At 38.7% G+C, this 22,937-nt stretch overlaps 1 protein-coding gene across 7 annotated transcripts in view; it reads right to left on the minus strand.

Moving 5' to 3' along the window:
• Positions 1 to 22,937, minus strand: part of TACC2 (transforming acidic coiled-coil containing protein 2) — a 150,917-nt gene that overhangs the window by 59,185 nt on the left and 68,795 nt on the right. For 6 of the 7 annotated variants that reach the window (XR_009959016.1, XM_062580689.1, XM_062580692.1 and 3 more), the window contains exon 6: positions 18,066 to 18,206. Coding sequence is in view for 6 of the 7 variants with exons in the window: in XM_062580689.1 (XP_062436673.1) it covers positions 18,066 to 18,206 (141 nt within the window). In the remaining variant the exon portion in view is untranslated. Of the gene's footprint in view, positions 1 to 5,542; positions 5,626 to 18,065; positions 18,207 to 22,937 lie in introns of those variants that run through there. The other variant, XM_062580693.1, reaches the window with a different exon arrangement.

Raw genomic sequence — 22,937 nt, forward strand, 5'->3', positions numbered from 1 at the left:
TACAGCACTAGATTCATTTTCAATGAGAGTAGAACACTTAACGAGAACAATAAAACACAGGTTTCTATGCTGAAGCAAATCGAAATTCAAAAGCAGAGATTCTATGATTCTAACTACTACTGGATTTCAAATAGAATCTGATCTACATTTAACCAGAGATATAGGCTTTTGTTTAGAAAAGCCTTATCCCATAATTTGAGCATAATTCTAACGTTGGGATCCCAACCTTAGAAAATGGTTCTTCTTAAACAAAAGAAACTTGAAAAGCCTGATTTCCTCAGAACCAGTGGTCAATTCTTTCTCTCAAAGGCAAGACAGTGGGGAAGCAACAACAAAAAACCTCTACTCAGAAAAACTATTACCCTGAAGTCTATCTCAGATATCTACACTTACCCATACCAAAGCTAAGCTTTTAGACAGTCCACATTGCAAACACCACTTGGGTTTCTAGAGCTAAGGAGAGATTTTTCTATCTCACTATCATCATGAAAGAGCTTTGTGCCTTAAAAACACCTATGAAATGTAACAGACTGTGGTCTACCATACCGCTTTCTTCCTTGGAATTCTTTCCATAATAAAAGGTCCATTTTTATTTACTTCTTACAGTAAATGGAGGAACCCATTTTTTTTTCTAAGACACTCCAAGCTCTCCCTAAAAAAATGCTATTGGCATTGAAATTCTAGCTGCAGTCAAGTATAGCCTTTTGCCACTGAAAAGTGCTTAACTGAACTGCAGAAGAGTTTTGTTACATAGCTAAATCCGTACAAATTATCAGAAACGACTAAGAACATGACATGTAAGATATTAGTAAATACAAATGCTCTCTATTAGCATAAGGTCTCAAAACAAAGGAAATGTTTTTGTAATAGAACTATTTTCCCATATACTATAATCATGTTCAAAAAATGTTTAAATCACCTAGATCACTAGCTCTTGAAATGCACAGTATTGAAAGCATCTTTGATTTAAATTTAACAAGCAGGTACTTTGACAGCTGGGTCAAGCAAAGCAAAAAGCAAAAGCTGGAAGCGACAGCTGCAATACAAGTGCCGGAATGCCTTTTCATTCATATTCTTACTACCTCACATCACTTAGCATTTTCCAATTTGCCTGTATGTCATAATACATAATAGACGACCGCAGCCCCATTATGCATGGCATAGGGCAAGTACAGAGCGGAGCAGTACAGAGAGCTTTTAAAATATACACATATTTGCCAGATCTGTGGCATGCCTTGCTAACAGGAGGGTGAGTGATTCTGGGGTCTTTTTATTTTGTTCTCAAACCTATGCGTGACCCGTCTAGTTCCAGTGACACATGTAGTGGTTGACGTAATACCCTTTCATATCAAAGGAAGTACTGCTATTGACTTCAGAGATTCTTTATGTTCAAAAAAACGAGGCTGGTATAAAAGACGGACAACAAAAGAATTTGCCTGTTACTGCTGGTCCGTTTTCTTTTAAGAAACCACCCCCACATTTTCCAGTAATTCACCCTACTTAGTAGAAAGAACTGGAAGATAAAGTCTGTTCTGCTTATTGATAGGGACAGTTATTGATGATTGTCAATAAGCAGGAATAAGAAAAGAAAATTTAAGCAGAAGTCTAACATATGGAGAACTCTCAAGACAGTATCAAGAAGGGATTAACTAGGCCTAAGTATTAATTCAGTGACAGAATTTCCCTCCTCTCAAAACACCTGAATTATTTTCAATACTTTCAATATAAGTACTTTTCCCACTCTTGAATGTGTTATTCATTAAAATAATTTCCCTACATATGAGCATATAAAACTGCACAAGCATTTAACCAGACTAATTGATTTCAAACTTTTAAGAAACATACAGTAGATTCTTTCAAATTCTGGACACAGAAAAATACAAAACATAGTAGCAAGTGTATGCACACAAAACCAGCCTTTGCTAACTGCTGTTACGTACACACATCGGCTACTCACATCTCCTATGCACAAAGCTGCATTAACCCAGTGTAAATTTTTCTGCATCTTTTTAGTAACCAACAAAGAGAAAAAGAACATGCAGCTGAAGAAATACTGAAAAACAGCGTAAAAGGGCACTGATGTCTTGGCCTGCCACCATAAACAGTAACATTTAATTTCTTTCTTGGGGTCTGATCCAACTCCCACTGAAGTCGGTGGGTATTTCACCACTGAGTTCAGTGGGAGCTGGCTCAGTCTTCAGTCATTTTCCTCTTGGATTGGCAAGGGATAAAAATGTTCTAGAAGCAGCATGTAGAGCTCCCGATGGGAGGAAATAACACATCATCAGCCCTTCAGCTGACCATGAAACAGGCACTGAATGGAAATCCTGTCTGGTTGCTACATGGAGAGTGACCACAGTGCTCCACAAAAGCAAGGTGCAGCTAGTGCTCAGGAAAAGGGAATGCTTTGAACTGGAGAAAAAAATAAAATGATTCAGAGATGAGAACCCTTTAGAAAAGTCACCAACATTTAACGAGCTACCAACAATTCCAGCTTTCTAATGCTTATGAAGAATTACCAAGGGATAGAAATATATTATTATTAAAAACAAAATCACTGGAGTATAAGTGATAGCACTTGGCAAGCTGAATATTGTTCATATACTGAGAAAGACAAAACTGCTATCTCAGTGTGGAACGACTGCACAGGCAAGGATTTGGTCCAGTGTGCAAAGGATGTAAGCATCTGAACAAATGCACACACACTAAACACCATCATACTATCATTTGCTTTTATTTAAACTGAGTCCATTTCCATTATCTGATTGAAACAAGCCCTTCATTCAGCCATCGACATGACCACTAGGGTGCCTACGCCAGTTTGAAAAGCACATGACTGCTTATAATGTCAATAGCAAGGTCTGAACCACGCCACTTATTTGCAGTTAACTTTTATTGTCATGGGGTTCCCTTAGGCTTTCCCTTTCTATCATTCAGAAAAGTCTTTTCTCTTTTTCTTTCTTTTTTTTTTTTTTAATAAAAGGTCAATTGCCTACTGCCAGTGACCGAGTTATTAACAATCCACAACGAACCACAGAATGCCCAGTCCTGCCAAAACTGCTTTTATTACGAAAACTTTTATCCCTAACTGAAACAAATTTGCATTAAAATAGGGGACTTTGCATCTATACACAAACAGAGCACATTTAATTAAGGAAATACTCTCAAATCTTAACATAGCCTCCTTTTCAGTGTAAATTATAGAGTCAATTTATTTCAACAACATTCACTATTTAGTATTTAGTGCAGACTTCTATCATAGGAGACTATGGAGAAAGTTTTAAACAGCAGCTATTTAAAAAACTTGTTCACCTTTCTGCTTTTTTGATGCTAGCATAACTCTATTTCAGTAATGATTTCTCATTTACACCCTTTTAATCCAATGAACTCCTGACAGCCAAATCTAGCTCCACTTTCCCTTTGTTAAAAAGCTATCTGCACTTAAGCAGCCAGTCTCTTTTGATTGCTGGAGTGCTCTCTTTAGGGCAGCTGTAACTGGACAGACGGTTAACCAATTTGCCTGGGACACAGCCAGATGTTGAGGGTTTTTTTCTGTCTCTGAACTACCATTGCCATCAAGCAACTTGCTTGTGTGTGCAAACTAAGTTAAATGAAACCTTGTCAAAAAAGCCTTGGTAAAAGTTATATTCTAAGTAAGGTATAAAGTCAAAACTTCACATCAGAACTGATTACCATTACATTCTGTCATGGAATTCTTATTTTGGGAAAACAGACCCATACCTTCTCAAGGATAAGGAAACATCTCCAAACTTATCACGTAGGTGGACTTAAGAAAACAGCATATGCTCTTAGTGATTTATTTAATACATGATGAGTAATACCTTTCACAAACTCTTCCCAATTATTGAATGACTTCTGAGCTAGAAGTGTATCTGTTGCATGTTAGCCCTTAAAAGAATATATTGAAGCCCCGCAGAAACAGCTTTAACTGCAAAAGATCACTATATTTCTGTATAAAATGAGTTTATCAATAGAATGAATTCTTAGAAGACTGAAAATAGTGGACAAAAACACTGAACATGGCTCTTCCTACATCCCTTTCATTGCCCAGTCCTCGGATCACTGTTAAAAACAGACACCAGTTTGTGTAGGTGAAAATGTAATTTATCATACTTTAAAGATAATGAGACATTTAATCCACTGCATCATTCAAATGATGGTGCATAGAGGACTGCTAATATTAACCGGTGAAGCTATTAATTGGTGGAGCTATACACCAAAGGAACAAAGGATGCACAAATCGTGTTAGGCCTCTAGCTCACAAATGTAGCAACACAGTATCAAGCAAAGCTATCTGCAGGTACATGGGAAAATGACAATAGGGAGCATATACCTGCCTTGTAAGGCCTATTGTAAGGGTAAAATCCTCACTTACTACTCTCTCATCCCTCACCGACTCTGAAGCACTTCTTCTCTATGATATACAAATGATGTCCGAACTCTAATCAGATCTACTTTAATAAGCAGATATTACATTTTAAAACAAATTTGAAGTGACCTACATGAGACTGGTTTATATATTAGCCCTGGCAGACACACATATAAAATTTGTCAAAATAAATGATCAGAAATTAACTCAGTGTTCAGATATGTTAAATAAATATGATCTATGCACCTGAAAAGACAATAGGAGACAAGAAAATTCTTCTAAAACACATTTAAGTGGTAAAGGGCACTCTCTAGCACACAGCTTAGTAGTTTACAGGAGGGGCAAAAAAAGAGAAAGATTGCTGGCTAAACTGATAAATTGTTAAATAATAAATGACAAAATCCTATTTATAAATGAGAGACGACTCTGCTATTTCTGCATGTATATATATATATATATATATATATATATATTTGTGCATTTTTTACACAGACAATTTAGTCTTCTGAAAAGGTGATATGCTGTTCCGAATAACCAATAATTATCTGCCTTCTCCTTTTTTTCTCCAAATAAATCTACCCTTCAGAGTTAGTCTTCAGTGAAAAGAGATCTAAGGACACCTTTTTCTTACGATTCATCACAGGATATAATACCAAGACAGTAGCTGACGCTGACAAGGGTGATGTGACCTGAAAAACAGTATTTGTGTAAAGAAAAGCAAAGAGAAGCTCTGAAAAACATAGTGAAATGCAGCTCCATGCTACGCATTTTAAATAGAAAACACTGAGGTGGTGGGTTGGGGAGGGAGGTGGGGGTTGCTTTTTGTTCAGTGTAAATGATCATTGTGTTTGATTGATTATGCACCCAAAACATAAAAAGACAAAACATATGGTATACAGCTATTGCTCGTCACAAATGAATTGAGGTGGTCAGTCCAAACAAGGTGCCGATGTGCTAGGTATGTATTACAAAATGCAACTCACAAAATACAGCAAAACCTTAACTATGTCTCCAGCTGAATGCAATTAACATTAAACAAAGGCCTCAGACACCAAAGTCAGCTTCCTTAACGCAGAAGGGAACAGGTTAAGCGCAGAAAGGTTGCAGGCCTACCAGTACAGAAAGAGCAGAGCAAAGGGAATGCACACTTACATTGCCTCTGACGGTTCCCGGTGCAGGCTACCTGTCTGTGCCTGCTGCAGAGACTGCGACCCTCCCATCCTCAGCGTGCCCTTGAGCTGCAGCTAGATGCAAGCAAGGCCAGCTTCCTTGGTAATTCCACCAGCAAGAAGCCCTGAGAGGTCTGACTGTGGAGAGGCTGCAATACTGCAGTGCAGATGGGAACAGCTGCTTGCATCAGTGGCAGCAACAGCAGAAACACTCCAGCAGCAGCTTCTCTTCTCTGAACTGTTGCCAGTGCTTTTCTTTTCTTTCTTTCTTTCTTTTTTTTTTTTCCGTCCAGATGAACACTATTTATAAAATAAAATAAAATCCCAGCCACTGTGACAGGCTAATCATCTGCTAAACATCAGTGATCCAAGCAGCTACAGTGCAAGCACCTCTATAAACAGGACTACTGGCTATTGAAACTGGCTGGGGGGGGGAGAGGATGGAGGGAGAAGAAGGAAAAAAATAAAGCAGACCCTCCCTTTAAGCACACATTGTCAGCTACTGTGGCTCCCTAAAGGACCTACAGGCAGGACCATTATATTGTGTTGACTCAGCTGATTTGAAATGCAAATTCATGTGTGCTCTAGATGCTGTGCATACATTTCCCTCTAATAATACACAAGTTCTACATATTGGAATAATTGCAGAGAGGATTAATAAATAGGATGGCTGCTTTCTTCATTCAAATAAATGAGCTCATCCCTCTTGCAAAAATGGAATCTTCCATCAGGAAAGTAGGGAGAATATCATGAGCAGCCAAGGTAAACAAGCCAATGTGGAAGCCTACCGTACCCAGAGCAGCTCCATCATTAGAGCTCAGTGCAGTTAACCATTTTGATTCTGTATGCAGAGATACCCTCCTTGCCTAATGATAAAGTGGTGAATCTTAGGGTGCTCATAAACTAATGTCGATGTGATAAGTAGTGAGGATCTGTAAGCCTAGAAAAAAAACAAACCCAAGCAAACAGCATTCCAAACCAAATGAATAAGTTTATCTTTCTGTTACACGAACGTACCAGGGTGCTGGGAAGCGAGGTGCATAAGCTGAAACAGCTGGGCACCATCACACTTTTCACATCACTGCATTTAGTAAACAAACAGATGCCCCACATACAAATTACGTTTCACAACACTTAGGGAGCAAAACTACAGTTGCACTACCTTCCATATTAAGAATTTAACTCCAGAGGAACAGATGGCTTCAAGCTATGTAATAATTTTGGATACACATCAGGGCAGGAAGAAAAGTTCAAAAGGATCAGATATATTTAATAGGAACATGAAAACGTAACAACTTTGAAGCACCTAACACAGCATTTCTTTTACATTTCAGTGAAGACCTTGCTAGTTCCCACCTTAAATAGCATCTAGTAATATTTTTTTGTTTGCCAAAAAAGGAACTCCACTCAAGTTTGCCTACTTTACAAAAATAATCCAGAGCTGAATAAGGGATGCTGTATACATGTACATGGTTTATGTATAATTCATAGCATTCCAAGAATTATCTCTCTGACCTAGTTGGGCCCCCACAAAAACTGCTGTCGTGACAAGAACCACCAAAGATACCTGGCAAACACAAGATACATTTCATTTCCAGAGACTACCTAAACTTCAATTCTGTGTTATAAACAGCATCAAAATAAGTGTGACTTGTCTTATTTTCCTAAGGGTTAAAGCAAGGGAGACAGCACTTCGTTCGGCCACAAACTTCCAAGCAAGTTCAAATTTTGGCTTCCTTTCTAGTAAAGTTATCCCCCATTTCTAGTGTCCATTGCTCAACATTCTTTAAGTCCTCCAAAGAAGCAGAGGTAGCATCACTACCTAGTTCAATGATCTGACCTTGGGAATTTCTGGCTTCCAGTTCATTGCCTGAGCCATTAGGGCCACCCTGAAATATAGACCTTAAGCCCTGCAGCAGAGCACCAGTCTAATATTGTGTGGGCTCTTGTCATGCAATAGCAGTTCACTGGGTTTTTATATTTGCCAACTCCCCAGGGAAGGTACCAACTACTGGGGCAGCCTGACCTCCCTAAGTAGCCATTTCCAGCCACTGTGGGAAAAGAGATGAGGAAACAGACATTGAGACTGGTACAACTCCAGCACACTCAGAATAAAAGTGGAAAATACAAGAAACTCACTTTAAACATTTTATCCATTTGTGTTATAGAACACAGGATGCTTTTAAGCCTTTTTACAGCTGCATTTGCTTCAGCAGACATTAAAAACACAACTTGTGCGCGCAAATTCTCAACAGAATAACAGGTGTAGACTTCTCAAGAGCATCCCCAAATAAGTAAAATATAGAATTTCAAGAAGGGGTATGAAAAATTTATTTTAATTAGATCTTTAAAAGGTCAAAAATCACACTGAAAAAGTAGACCACCACAAAAGCTATCCACAAAGCTCTAGCAGTTCTCTGGAATGCAAGAGGGAGATCACAAGCACCATTTGTCCTACCAGTAGGAAAAAAAAGGAATGGTATGGCTCCTTCCTAACAAGAAGCAAAACCAATACATTTAAAATGCCTATGCTGGCTCCCTGAAATTTCAAGTGTATTTTTTATCTATTAAATAAGCAGAGGCCTAATAAAAAAGGCTTGGGTTGAATTCTACTCTGAGGTTGTAGGATTCATCAAGAAGCTGTACAGCTGAGAAAATACTCACACTGTTCCCCAGCACTTCTATGCAACAGACAGATGAGTTTCACCAGAAACTTAAGTCTTAGGTAACACATTGATTTACACTCTGCAATATCAAGTGCTTCAACCTCTGAGCCTCGCTCTGCCCAAGGCCTTGCTGCACATACTATCTGAGTTAACAGAGTGCTCTAGGTAACACAACCAAGTAATCTAACAATATGCATGTAACAGTGTACTTCCCCCATCTCTCCTCCTTCCCACCTCAGTTCTAGCCAACATATAGCTAACAGCATAGCTCAGAGATACATTATGAGGGCTACTCACTGCCTTGATGCTCCTCCTGCTTATGGAATAGAGGATCTAACTCTTCTCCTTGAAGATAAACTTCTAAGCAGTTTGAAGCACTAGCAAAACCTTGACGGAAAACACCATTGTCAGTTCTAGTGTCAGTATTTCATCGATCAGTCAGAGAAGACCCAGAGGAAAATGTTTCAGAATGAAAATGAAAGAGTCCATTACACCCAAAGGCTCTAATCATGAAGATGAGTATCATATAAGGATCCAATGAGATAAACTAATTTTAGGAACATAAAATCAATCTTTACATGCACATTCGTAACAGTGACTGCAATTAACTACTGGGGAGGGAACATCTGCAATCATTTCGAAACTTCAAACTGAGATGCTCTTTCAAAAAAAGATGTGCTGTAATGCAGCTTTGGATTTGAAACCATTTATTGACTTAGTGAAGCAAGCGTAAGAAACTAGAGTCTTCGGCCAGCGCTGTTCAAGAAGCCAGACTAGAGATCATTTAATCACAATTTGGCCATGAAGTCTGTTAAACTATAAAGCTGACATGGACCAGCGTTGGGTTGAGGTGCTGGAGAAGATCTGTCATTTTGCTTGTTGCTACATTCACCTAAAACTATGTATCTCTTCAGACTACTCTAGATGCTCGAAGTATCCTGTTACTTGTTTCACTTCAAGACAGAGAGGATGTGTAAGCTAGCATAACACAGCTACATCACTAACAGGTTCGCAGAGCTGGCCCTGCCTTTTTATTTCTGCAGGACATAAGCAGAAGCACCAGCAGTCTGACTGCTGGAGACTGTGCATGTCACCAGCAGCAATGAATGGTTTTCCTGGCAGCCCCTATAACCTGTGAGGAATACCTTGATAAGAAGGGAGCTCTCTTTTCTATCCTTGGCCCAAGTCCATCCTCTGGGCAGGCCAACAGAAGTGCTAAATTTCACGGTGCTGGCTTTTAATATGTAAGAACTGCACGGACATCACAAATATGCTTTGTAGGAACTTGCCTGGGACCTGAAAAACCCAGTTGTAGCTAAAAGAATAAAAAGAAAATAAATCCCACAACCTCACATAAAGTCTTAAGGAGACCCCAGGCATTTGGGCCTAGGATTGCTCAATTAACAGACATGTAACAACTTATCATTTGACTGCTGGAAAATAGTATTTAACATTTCACTACCATCCATCAAAATTTATAATTTTTTCCTTCTGCCTGCCTCATCCATTCAAGCAAAAGCTAAATTCTGGTTTATACCAAACAAATGCTGAATTAAACATCAACGTCTATTGGTTAGTTGTTTAAAACCATATACAGACCCCTAAATATTTGGTCTTACTACATTTCATGTTTATATACAGATTCAAATTTGGGTCACTAGCACCCAATGTGAATTTTTTTGTCTTCTATCAAAAACAGTGCTGGACATGACTGTGATAAGGTTCATAATCAGCTAAAATTCATGTTCTGTTTCTTTAGTCTTGGCTTCACTGTACATCTTGCTATGCTTTTATACTAGGTATAAACATGACCACACATGCACACACAGAAACATCAAAGAGCCTATTGAGAGAACACCCTTCCTCACACATTTATTCCCCTTGGGAAGGGGTGAGCAAACATCTTGCTATGCCTCCTAACTGTAAAGCATTATTGAGGTATTGCACAAAAATGAGGCCTGTATAAAGAAAACTACAGAGACTAGAGTAAAAAAAGCAAAGACCAACAAAAAAACCCTTACAAATAGCAACCTCCCCATAACAAAAAAGGATGTTCGTCTGCTATCCTGAAGGCTGCTGCTAAAGCTTTGAAAAATATGGTAAAAAAAAAAAAAAAAAAAAAAAAAAAAAAAAAAAAAAGCTTTAAAAGAACTTTAAAGTTTTATGTGACTATAAATAAAGCATGAAACTGTGTAAGGAAAATGTTATCAGAGGACAGGTTATTTTTAAACAGGGTGCAAAAAAAATCTCAAGAGTTTTTGGGTGGTACTGGTTTTAGAACCCAAAGCCTTGAATGTGGCCTACAAAAAAGTTTTGCACCTCAAGGACTTGGTTGTTCGTACGCTGTTTGATATGGCATGTGACTAGGGCACCCTCAACAACACAGTGATTAAAAAAAAAAAAAGATAGTTTTACTAAGGAACTAACAGAATCAGACTACACAAAATTAAGACTGTAGACACAGTTGCAAGGCAAACCAGTCAGTGCCTTTGGGAAACTAACTGTACTTTTAAGAACACTAGCACATAAAAGTACTGTCATCTTTTGAAATGCAATGGAGACAGCCTTGTCAGGACACTCCAAGGCTGGAGACTCATGTACACTAAAACCTTTCCAGGAGCACCAACCTTCCTTGGCCTCTCCTGAATGGCTTTCTGTGCACAGACTGCTAAATCCTCCCCAGAAGTAAGGGTCTCCTAGGACCAGCACAGACCTTTCGTGTTACAGAGAAGGTCAAGCAGACTGTTTTCAGCCATATGGGCACTAAAAGACTCTAACGATCTTTTTGTGAAACTGTAAGCAGTTCTATATGTTTTTAAAGGATTCACACATTCTTCATTATAGGCTGCACAAAAATACATGGCTCTTGGCACAGTTACACATATTCTTACACTGCTTTATTCATCATGAATCTTTTTCAGCTCTGGCACAACTAGGATTTCCGCTCATTGGTTTATTCTGCAAACCAGTCTCTCCCATTCCTGTAGCCACGTTTTCGCTCCTTAATCTCATCTCCCTCTCTGAAATAACCATGAGATCAATTGTTTATGACTTCCAATTGCCTTGAAGACTGTTACTTGAAGGCCTCCCCAAGTAATGAGCTGCTGAGGCTGCAGGTTGAACACTGCAAGGCATTTGCTACTCTACGCTGTGCTTCTTCACTTTCTCCAGTTAACTCCTACTCTTACGTTACCCCTAGAGTTATGCTAGCAGAAATCTTTTTGAGACAACTTCAATTTAACATTTATTTTTCAGTTAGATCATTCCAAGATCCATCTCATTAACTACAGTTCTGAGGGACAGGGACAGTGGCAATACTTAATACTTTGTATTATCACGAAGTACTTCAGAACGTCACATCTATCCACAAAAAGAAACCTCATCCCCTTCTATCTCTTTCCAGAGTTTTGATTCAATTTTTTTCTTCTTTAGGGAAGGTACTGCATTTGAATACATTCAGTTAGACAGTTAGAAGCTGTATTATTTTGATAGATGATATTCCAAAGAGAAAATATAAACAAATGCCAATTCCTAGAGAGCCATACAAATTGTCAAAGGAATGAGGTAATTCTTGGTGCTGCCAGGAAACAGGATTAATGTTAGAAAAGCAAATCTGTTGCTTCGTCCCCTTCAATTTTAATGGGTGACTTTGTGCTACGACTGAAAGGCTAACTAGGAAAAGTTACTTGAAAAATGCAACAAACCTGTCACCTAGTTTACAAAGACCAGTAAAATGTTAATCTAAATTGTATACCTATACTGCAGTCGGGCCTTATGAATAGGCATTTAACGTAGTTCATGTCCATAGTATAATTAAGATATGATTATATTCTATAATTAGCAATTTAAAGACACATTTATCACCATCTTTGAAAGATCTAGTTATCCTTAATTTAATCTCATCCAGTACAGATAAATCAGAAATTCAGCCTTGGAGTAAGAAAGATCTTCAAATTGAAACCATCATTTTGTTTTGCTATTTTTGTTTTGTTTTCGCTTATTTTGTCTGCAAGCCCGCATTTTTTTTTAATGGGCTCACCATGGTGGGATACTGATTCATAACTTGAAAATGTTGAAACTAAACTGAAAGTGAAATCAATGACATTAAAAGGTATGAAATAACCAAGATGTCTGCTCAGTTATTGAAATTTCCTGGATTGGGAAACCACTGCAAAGGCAACTAGAGACACATGCAAACAACGCTATTCAGGATGCTTCTGGAGCTACAGCCTTTCAGAGACCAACAGTGAATTATGATTGGTAATACGACGACCAAACACATGAGAAGATTTCGTGTACAAAAAGGTTTTATTAAGTTAAGAAGCCATACAAAGAGGGAAATTAGGTATCAGCGAGCTGAGCACACCTCAGGAGTGGAAACTTTCCATTGGTGGCTGTGCAGAGATTTCATCTAAGGAACAGGCAAGTCCTTATCTCACAGATTTACAGAGCAGTCCTAGCTTAAGGCTCAAGGGCAGCCATAGGAAACTCTTTGTTCCTTCCAATTCTTTTAGCCTTTGGCCTATCATTTGCTCTTTTGTTTTCCTCTCCTGCTGGGGCATAGATACTTAAACTTGGATTTCATTTATATCACATTACTCTATGAACCAGGCCTAAATTCACTGGACCAAGAAAAAGAAATCTTTGAAGTAGCAACTTCCAAATTTCTAGCATATTCAGACTCTCTCATGAGGAAAGCATAGCACATACCACAAGCATAACTACACCAAATAAAGGAGTTTGTTTTACTGCTGAAAATGGCTCTGTAGTTTGCTTTCCATAAGCGGAATCGCCAAAGTTCTGTTGACATTTCTGTGAACCAGAGTCAAAAAACTACCATTATAGACTGTATGATCTTTTCATGCCTCCCTGCTTCTTTGCAAACATTTAAACATCCCTAGATAAAAGGTCCCTAAAGACATCTGGAGACAAGGTTGTTAGGAAGACAAACTGCCTAACTCTCAGAGGGAATGGACTTTTTTAGGGAATTTCAAGCACTTGCCCTCAGCTGACAAGTTCAATAGAAATAGTATTCTCCAAGAAATCTCATTGCAAAAGGGGATTACAGAAAGGAGATTCCAAAGGTTCTTTGCCTTCAAGGCCTAAATGAAGAAGAATTAGATGATGATAGTAGAGGATGAAGAAATCGGACAGAAACAGTATTCTCATCCAGTGACTGCCAAAGATGGAAGGTAAGAGAAAGTTACGATTGGAGTAACTTGAAAAGATTAACTTACAACTTCAATCTGAAGTTAAAAAGTTAGATAAAAATTGGTTTGAAATATTTTTAGTATTTTTCAGCTGATTATTTTTTAGCAATAGAGGGAACTTCCTGCCCCCAAAACACAAGCATTTAAGCCTAACAAAATTAGCTAGTGAGAAATACAAAATACATCTGACAAAATGGCATGATTCATATTCTGTAACTCATGTATTATTTGTTCTAAGACAAGAGGCGATCCCGTACAAGTCCTACGCCCAGTCAGCAGTGCCCCCGCTCCTGCTTCTGCTGGGCTCCTCCGGTGCCTTCAGAGCTGTCACAGTGCATGCCACAGCACCAGCAAACAGCAGACTAACCCAGACATGTTATCTCTGCCTTGAGTCTGTACTGCCATAGTTTTGCTGGGTTAAAGCAAGATGATTAATGTTATTCTAAAATTCCTTGTGGATGGATTAATTAGCATAATGACATATTCATTTTCATGCTGCTGAACCTGTTTTAGAAGCAAGGAAATTACCATATATTGCCTGAGGGAACCAGTAAAATACACAGTAATAACAAGCAAACAGAGGGCTACTGATCACCCTTTTGTCCACTGCCCTATACAGAGAGAAGCTTTACAGCACAGAGATTACTGCTCTCTTTGACCATAAACACGCAGCAAGAATATACCCCAAAGAGCAAAATATGCTTGCTGAACAAACATACGTTCAGAAAATTAGTTAAATTTCACCTTCTATCAGCCATCCATTAGTGCATCATGTTCTGCCTTTTAAAATGCAATTACTGAAAACTGTTGGTTGAATTGTTGCTGTTTTATGGAAGGTGCCCTCTGTCAGCACACAACACAAGGGGGCTGCGGGCATGCAGCCCATCACACACGGGGCCCCCAACCCACCCCCGTCCCACCCACAGGACCTTGCGGGGTCCAGTCCCACATCTGGGGAACCCTTCCATATCACAGTCCCACATAGCTACACGAGACAGCACTTAGTTTACAGTACTTTTTGGCTTGAAACGGAACAGAGATCCTACAATTTGATGCTATTACTCAGTAATAAACTGAAGTGATTTAACCTGAGCAGCACAAAGCACCTGCCTGCAGCTCAACACATCACCTGCAGCCCTCGCCAGCCAAAGGCCAGGAAACACAATCTCTTTAAAAAAAACCTGAAAGAGAAGAAAGGACTGGAGAGCAGGACTGTGGCTCATTCTCGTCCATTTGTTACAGACTAGCTGATTTACCTGGAAGGTATCTATTTGATCCCGCGGTTTTTTCTTCTACTTTGTGCTTCAGAAGATGGTGAATGTTTTTCAGGATATAAGCCATCACACCTCAGGAAATATCCTTGGATTTTGGTTTCCAAGACCTAAGCAGCTTCATTTCAATGCCTTTTTTCTGTTGTTGATATTATAAAAATTCATTTCCTTTATGCATCAGGCAGTCTGGATGCACATTATTTCAGCCCAATTCATACAGTACAAACATACGCATACAAATACATACACATACATACAAAAAACTTTGGAAACAATGAGGCCTTGACACTGCATTTGTATGCCTCTTTATTTCCATCTCTTTCTTACTTAGTGAACTTATCAACCAAGTGGAATGACTCAGCCTTTTCAAAGGGGTCAAATTCACTCAAGAAGAAAATTCGTGTGTTTCTGAGTCACTTTTGACCCCTCCTGGTTTCAATTATACAATTAAAAGCAACCCTTGGTCTACAGTTATCTGCACTGGTCATAAATAATGATAATACATTGATTTTTATTTATTTATTTTACAGGTTTGTTGCAGTAGAAGACTTGTTTTCAACACATGATCAAGCAAATTCAATCTAGAAGTCAAAAAGCTTATCTCGATTTTCTGTGTGAGACCAATTATGCAGCTTTGCCTCCTCCTGGGGAAGTATTATAGAACTACTTTTCTGAAATCAACAGTGCAGAAGGCAGAGCTTTCTGGAAGGATAGTTTTAAGTTTTTGCTTTTGAATAGAAAAATTTGTTGCTGTGCTTCATATTGTTTTCAGGGTTATTTCAGGAGAACTGGGTAGGATGTGTATTAAGTGTGCAGAGATTCTGATATTAGCAAGAAGTTCTTTATCCACTCAGTTTCTTAAACAAACTGGATTGTAGTCTGTCTTAGCTTTTGAAAGAAAATTGACATTATGTATTTCAACCCACCTCTCAATCATACCAGACACGTTTAACCTCACAGTTGTAGCTGTACACAGCGAGGAAAAAATGCACAAAAATAGCATTTGTTTTTTTTGCAGTACAGACTGAATTGTATTTGTCTGTTTTTCTTATATGCTAAGTAATACATCGGGATGGATTAGCTCCCCAAAGTCTATTTGCAGTGGTTCCATAAATGAGAATTGGCAATATTTCAACTTTTTTACCGAATTATGAAATGCCAGTGATACCGTTAATAATGTGACCACCATAGTCATTGAAGACTGAAATGGCTTAAATCCATTTTACAGAAAATTGTGCAGTGGCAAACCATTTGCAGAAGCTCAACATCGTGCTGTTTGCCGTAAATGTGATAAAGTAAACAACCTAATTTGCACGCTATTGTTTTCTGTGGCTGATTTGACTGGAGTTGATACACACAGGCTCTCTCATATTTTTACGTGATTCAAGAAATATTTACAGAAGGGGCCAATTATAACAGCAACGAGCTATTTGGATGATAATATATTTACTTTGCAGGAGGATGTAAGAATTATCTTTTGTTCCATAGATGATCTCTAATTCTCACCTCAGTATGCATCTTAATTTCCACTGGCATCTGTGAAAGACTCTACTTACATTAAAAAGAACAAAAATGCAAGTTTAATTTTAAATGGAGAAGGTTGTGGATGATAAGAATACTATTCTCAAGGCACAATCACGATGCTTGCCAGTGTACATTTTGGAAACAGATTTTGATTCTGCATTAAGCAATTCAACTAGTATTATTTAATTACTTCATTGTTCACCCTATCCAAAGGAGTTTTATGTATGCCTAGATATTTACATTATTCAACATGCTATGTCATTATCAGACCTAAACAAGATCTGTAGAGGCATAAGCTAATTTAAAGATGCAAACATATAGCAGCTCTGCCTGATTACAGATGTTCAAAAATTTTTCCCTGTCTTCATTTGATGTTGTACTTGTCATGAAAAGGAAAAATCACCATGTATTTTGGTAGTTTTAATTTAAATAGATCTCTGGATTTTTAAATGGTAGTCACCTATAACTGTACTAAAGCTCTCACAGAACATTAAATTCAGCCTAAGGTTGTGGAAGCTTCTCTGGAAACAGCCAATAAGATAGTAAGTATTTTCTCAGCAGAACTTCAAACCTCATCTGACCATATCACTCAGCTTCTAGAGAATGAATGCCTTTCATTCAGAAAATTCTCTCTGGAGTTGTAGAATCGTGTCAGCTCAACCTTTGTGCGTTTTTTCCCCATCAAATTTACACAGATTAAAAAGAGGGGGTCCCATATAGTATCATGGAGAATCATTATACAGAAGACCTTACTTAACCTATATTATGACAAGCATGCAACTCACACTAGAGGTTAGAACACCATTTCCTGATCAGAATAGTCGTAAGAGTAGAACAAACAGTTCACCAGCATCTCTCCTAGATATTATATTGTGGATGATTTTGGAATAGGGTTGCTCTTAATTATTCATTCTGTCTCACAGCAGAACGTGCCTATTGTGTTCATTTTCATTCGTGATTCACTGTATCCTCCTATTGACAGCAGGATCTTTGGACATTTCCGAACAGAGGTTAAGTGGAATAGGTGTATTTCCTATGTTGTCTCCTATCTTGTATTGTACTTGTCACAAAATGCTGACCTGTATTTGGGGGGCGGAGAACGTTACTCTCCAGGGAATGCCCATTTAATGTTCTCATCTGTGCTGTGATCTTTTCCATTAACAGATACAGATGTCACATGGCTTTATTGCCAAGCCCCTACAGCCTACTGGTTAGTCACACACAAGAAAGGCATCAGCTGAAGCTCTCACATGAACATCCAAGCACATGTCGCATCCAGACTACAGAGATGGGAAGATGCAGCTTGGGTTTTTTTCCAAGCAAAAATTCCCCAAGCCATCAATCAAACCAAGCGAAACTTTTTCCTTCAGTATCAATAACTACAATGCCAGTTGCTAGCATGTGGTGGGAAAGCATGGGGAATACATCAAGAGGAATGATCATGAGCAGAAAAGTCCTCTTGAACGTGACCTTCTTCAACCTCCCCTCCCCCAAATATGAAAATAAAATTACTGAACTTCAAAAAAGGAAAATGTTTGGAAAAAAAATAAAAACCTACTGGTTTAAAAATAATAAGGAAGATTGGCTTAGTAATAACCAGTGTGGTCTAGGCTCCCTCTTCTGGTCTTTTGTAGCAAATATACTGGAGTAGGGTCTCAATAGGCTAGGACTTGGTTTGCAAAATGTATCAACAAAACATTCACATAACTCCAACAAAATACGAAATTAAAAATTATTCAAAGCTCTTTTATACTAGCTAGGTATTCTTAAGCAAATGTGGATGTCCAAACACAGAAATTTATTAGTGTACTGAATGAAACAACATTGCACAATACCTCTTTATTTCCTTTGCGAATCCTTCAGTTTCTTGAACAGCTAGTTCTACGACATCACCATGGGCAGCAACCAAAGGTACATCCTCAGAAACAACTGTAGGGAGGTTATCAGGTTCTTTGCAGCTGTCAGGCTGGGAAGTACTGCAAAACAATTATAGAAATAATAAGCCAATAAATTCAAGTGTGCAAGAAGCTTCAGTGGAGCTTCTTTTGATGATGAGCCGTCACTGACTAGATCTAAACTTCTATAAAGAACACGTCACCCTCTCACCAATCCTATATACCGTCTCTCTCTCCCCCATTCTACTCTCAAATTACTTCTTCCTAGAAATCATGTTTCATTTGTATCTGCAGATCACATTTATAATAGTAATACTACTGCAAAGTTTCAACAACACTTAGCTCTCAGAAGTATTTAAGAGTTTCTGTGTTTTCTGTATATGAAAACAGTGCAACTATGCAAACACCAATGGCAGCTTTGCAGTTCTGTCACACTATCTCCTCAGTGAATATTCAACTAAGTCCTCTTGTGACTCAAGAGAAGTTGCGGGTTGCTGGACTGACTTACTTAAAAATTAAAAAACAGGACTAAAGTTTCCTATTTTAAAAGCCTTCAGTATGCTATAAAACTTAAAAAGCACAATAATCCTAGAACTCATTATATGAATTACAGAACTGTAGTACTACTGTATTTGTTAATTCCTAAAACACTATGTTCAGCAAAGACTCACAGGAAACAATCTCAGAAACTGAAAATCATTTAATGAGTTCCACAGCATGAAAACACAGTTTGGAAAGATCAAATTTATTTACAGCAAACAAAAGTTGAGAGCTAAGGGTAGGAGTGCCCTCTCCTGGTGTCCCTGGAGAAAAGGTGCGCTTGACGGGAATAAATATCCAAATTTAAGTGAAAGGTCAGGCGATTATGAATAGCCAAAAAATAACATACATAAGAAAACAGTCATCTGCCAAAATCACTGACATGGAACAGGAAGTAATCTTGTCTTTCCCTTTTCTCAAGGCAAATCAGAGCAGAACGTGCTGTTTCAGCAGCAGATATTCCCAGGTCTATTAACTTTCTGTTGTTTTAAGCAAAACCCAAGTTAGAAGAAAAGCCTTCAGATTTCCCTATGGTAACAGATAGCTGTACAAATAAAGCACTCTGATCTCCTGAGCCTTATAGTGCTCTTTAAGAAGGAAAATCATCTGTGCCTCATGAAACACTCATTTGCATTTTCCATTGCTTTGAACACATTGGTAACCATACTCCTCCTGCTCTTGGCTACACTTACTAAACTAATGACAGAAAATAAACCACATAGCCAATAATTTTATGTGTCTTGAAAAAACACATGGTTCTAAAAATCAGTTTAGCTTGTCATACACAGATAAATACAAAACAGCACTGACTATCACACCTAAACAAATATTTCAGCAGTTGCTTGCATATGAAAACCTACGTAACAGTTATTTTTTGCAGTTTGGATGATAAGCACTCATAAGTAAATGACTATTATTAAAGTTTTGAAAAGTGTCAGTGTCTTCAAATTTTTTCATAAAGCCAAGGAAGAGTCAGTGAATAGTAGGTTTGATACTCTCCTGAATTGGGAGATCTGAATCCCCTTTTTCATCAAGAGGGTCATAAAAGCTACTGATGACTATATAGTATTATGAAAAGGATCATTCTCCACCCTTCATGATCTTGTTGTTCCACTCTGCATCACAGTGACCGGAAATGTGAAAGTTAGGTTTCCTCCTTCTACATCACCAGGTGAGTCTTCAAGTCTCTCACCTTTTTGTGCATAAAATTGATGAGTGATAGAGAACAAGTTAAGCAAGACCCTTTCTGTACCTATCCTGCATGGAGATAGGGGATGGAAGCTATTTGCTGAAAAAAGTCTGCATGCAGAGTTATACGTTTATGCTTCTCCCATGGGGATGCTCCTTGCTTCAGCTGATCATGAAACCAGCCCACATGTCCCTAGCCAACCTAACCAGCAAGATCTCAAGCAGCTCCAACCAGGGACTTCAGCTTTTAAGGGAAAATGATAACAATTGTCCAGTTATTTAAGAGAGTTACTCCAGACAGGTTAACCCTCTTAGAAGCCAACCAGCAGCTCTTACAGAACGATCGAGTCTGTTCAAAGAGTCAGGTTAGCCTGGCTGTCGCATGCCTGCATGACGAGAACCTACTCTACATCTCCCTATCCTTTGCAGCCACGTTCCGCTACACAGGCCAGCTCCAGCACACCACAGAGGCATAGACGTCCTGGAAAAACAGCCACATGCAACGTCACCTTCCTCTCACACCAGCTCCTGTTTCCAGAGACTGAAACTCCAATGTTTAAAAAAAACACTGGCAAACCAGTTCTCGGGTGAGAAGTTTCTCTTAGGTTTCCAGAACTAAGCATAAACAGCTATTTTAGCCATTTCTTTTAAAAATTCCTTCCTCTCTCCAGTAACTATGGTTGAACAACTGTACAAATTGATCAAATTGCATTACTGAGAGTTGACGTTGTTCAAGAATAAGTTTTCCCTGACTCTATAAACACACATACAAAACAGGCCTTCAAATACATAATTCACATCCCTAACTTCAGTTAGGTCATATATTTATTCCCTAAAGCATTAACCCCATAACTTACTAAGATCATGAAAGCTATTTCTGGAAGTGGTCTTCCTTAATTAGTTCACATTCATACAGTTATTATGTGGCCATATGGGCTAGCTATTAAGTAACTTCTTCTAAGAAATTAACCAATTATCTCTGCTTTAAGCACTTTTTTTCCTTCCTTCCCTACCAACACTCTTTTCTCTCCTTTCCCTACTTTGCCCAAACTGATCTGACACTGCAATAGACTTCCCAGCATTTTCAGTCACATCAGTAATAAAAGCAACAAGCTGTTTCCTTTTTCATGCAAAGGACTTTTCCCTTTGCTAAAAATGTCTTTGTCCTAATATAGTAATAGCATTAAATATATACAAAGGCAACGTGACTATATAGGGTCGCAGAAAGATTAAAGAAAGTAAGATTTTAAAGCAAAAAGTAAACTGCTAAAAATAAGTAAATGTTGAACATCTGTCTGGAGAGTAAAGAGAGAAGCACAAAACCCAAACAATTCACAAGACGGCTCAGTCAAGCAAGAACACCAAACATGCATAAAGTTAAGGACTTCATGTTAAACACATACTTTATAAAAATGCCACAGTTAATTGCTCACAGTAGCACCTGTTCCCCTCTCATCCATGCCCTTCACACACACACCACTGCTCATTTGCTTTCCTTCATCCTCCCCACTAGCAGCCTTCTGCTTTAAGTCTTTCCACATAAAGTATTTCCACATAAAAAGGAAACATTTTCACAGAGATGTACTTTGACTAGTGTAATTCCTAGCACTCTGCAAAGTAAAACCAGCTATCAAAATACAGACATTCTTAGAAGAGCTCTGCTTCTTAGCCTTTATAAAACATTGTATTTGCTTTTATGAGCTATATCATCTATGTGTATTTAAAAAACCTCAAGTAATCTCCATTCATCATTCCAAGCTTCGTATAAAACACCAAATAACAAATTCCTATAATGATGATACATGTGAAGTGTCAGCTGGTTTGCTTGTGCAAGTGGGCTTGCAAACAGAAGAAAGTAGAGATAGGAATTTGGCTCTTCTCTGACATCTGGCACCAATACAAATACCAGAAAGCCACCAAATATCATGATGCTACTACATCACCTAGTCAGGAAGTTAGGGGGAGACTGAACAGGACTCCCTCTCCCATCCCACCTGCCCAGCTCATACAATCTTTCTGGGGGAAAGTTGAGACTTGCCCCGAAGCACCTATGGGACTTAGTCCCAAAGAGCCTGCATAGAATGAATTTACCTTTCCCCAAGGCAAAGGGCCCGAAGGCAGGGACCACTGACCCCTCAGTGCCTGCTCTGTCCTGTGGAGAGGAAAGATTGCCACAGACTGACGAAGAAAAGGCTGGAAAGACAGCATACCTACAGTCTCCAGTCCTTTCCCCCACCCCCATAGCTCCTTCTCAGAGCTTGGGAGAACTACAGTACTGAGGAAAGCCAAGTAAGGCCACAGGGAGCAGGCTGCAAGACAAGCAAACCAGGTCCAGGGCTAGTATCATCATCTAAAAATTTTGGCATTATTCAGTATGCTTAGAATTGCAACAGCAATGTGGTACTGGTTATTGGCCATCACCGCAGCACATGATCTGCAGATGGGTGCTGCCTGCGGCAGGCTTAATAAGCTTACAAAGCACTAGGCAAAAGCACAACAGTTCAGATAAAGGTGCAGACTGCACAAATTGAGACATCTGCCAGAGCAGCACAGTACAGATAACCCTGTCCAAATAAGAGTCTCTGTGCCCATCCTCCAGCCTAGCTCCATATCATCCTCGGGTACATGTGGTACTTGCACCAGATCAGACCTGAAACATTGATGTTAAGCCCTCCGCTTCTCTATAGTTCTCACTAAAACAAAATTTGCCATTAAACTTACTTTCCAAGTGGTAATACTCAAATGGTTGTAGGAAGGATACCACCAATGGGGCCAGATCTTCTCAGTGCACAATAAACTACACTTTGGCCAGTCTTTAACCTACTAAGTTGAGCTGATTAAAAAACAAACATTCTTCAGGTTGTGTGTCTATGTGCTTTTTAAGTGATTCTCAAAAGTCATTTTCTGTCCTTCTGTATGCATTGATGGTCCTGGGTATTCCTGCCTGCCTGTGCTGCTAACACTGAGGAGCATACCCTGAGCATCAACAATTTCCTGATGTGAACTATACGATAGGGAAAAGTCCATCTTCAGTCAGAGCAGCGCTGCATGTAATAGATCTGACATTTCTTATACAGACTCCCA

Source organism: Rhea pennata, chromosome 7 (genome assembly GCF_028389875.1).
Source record: "Rhea pennata isolate bPtePen1 chromosome 7, bPtePen1.pri, whole genome shotgun sequence".
Taxonomy (NCBI): Eukaryota; Metazoa; Chordata; class Aves; order Rheiformes; family Rheidae; genus Rhea; species Rhea pennata.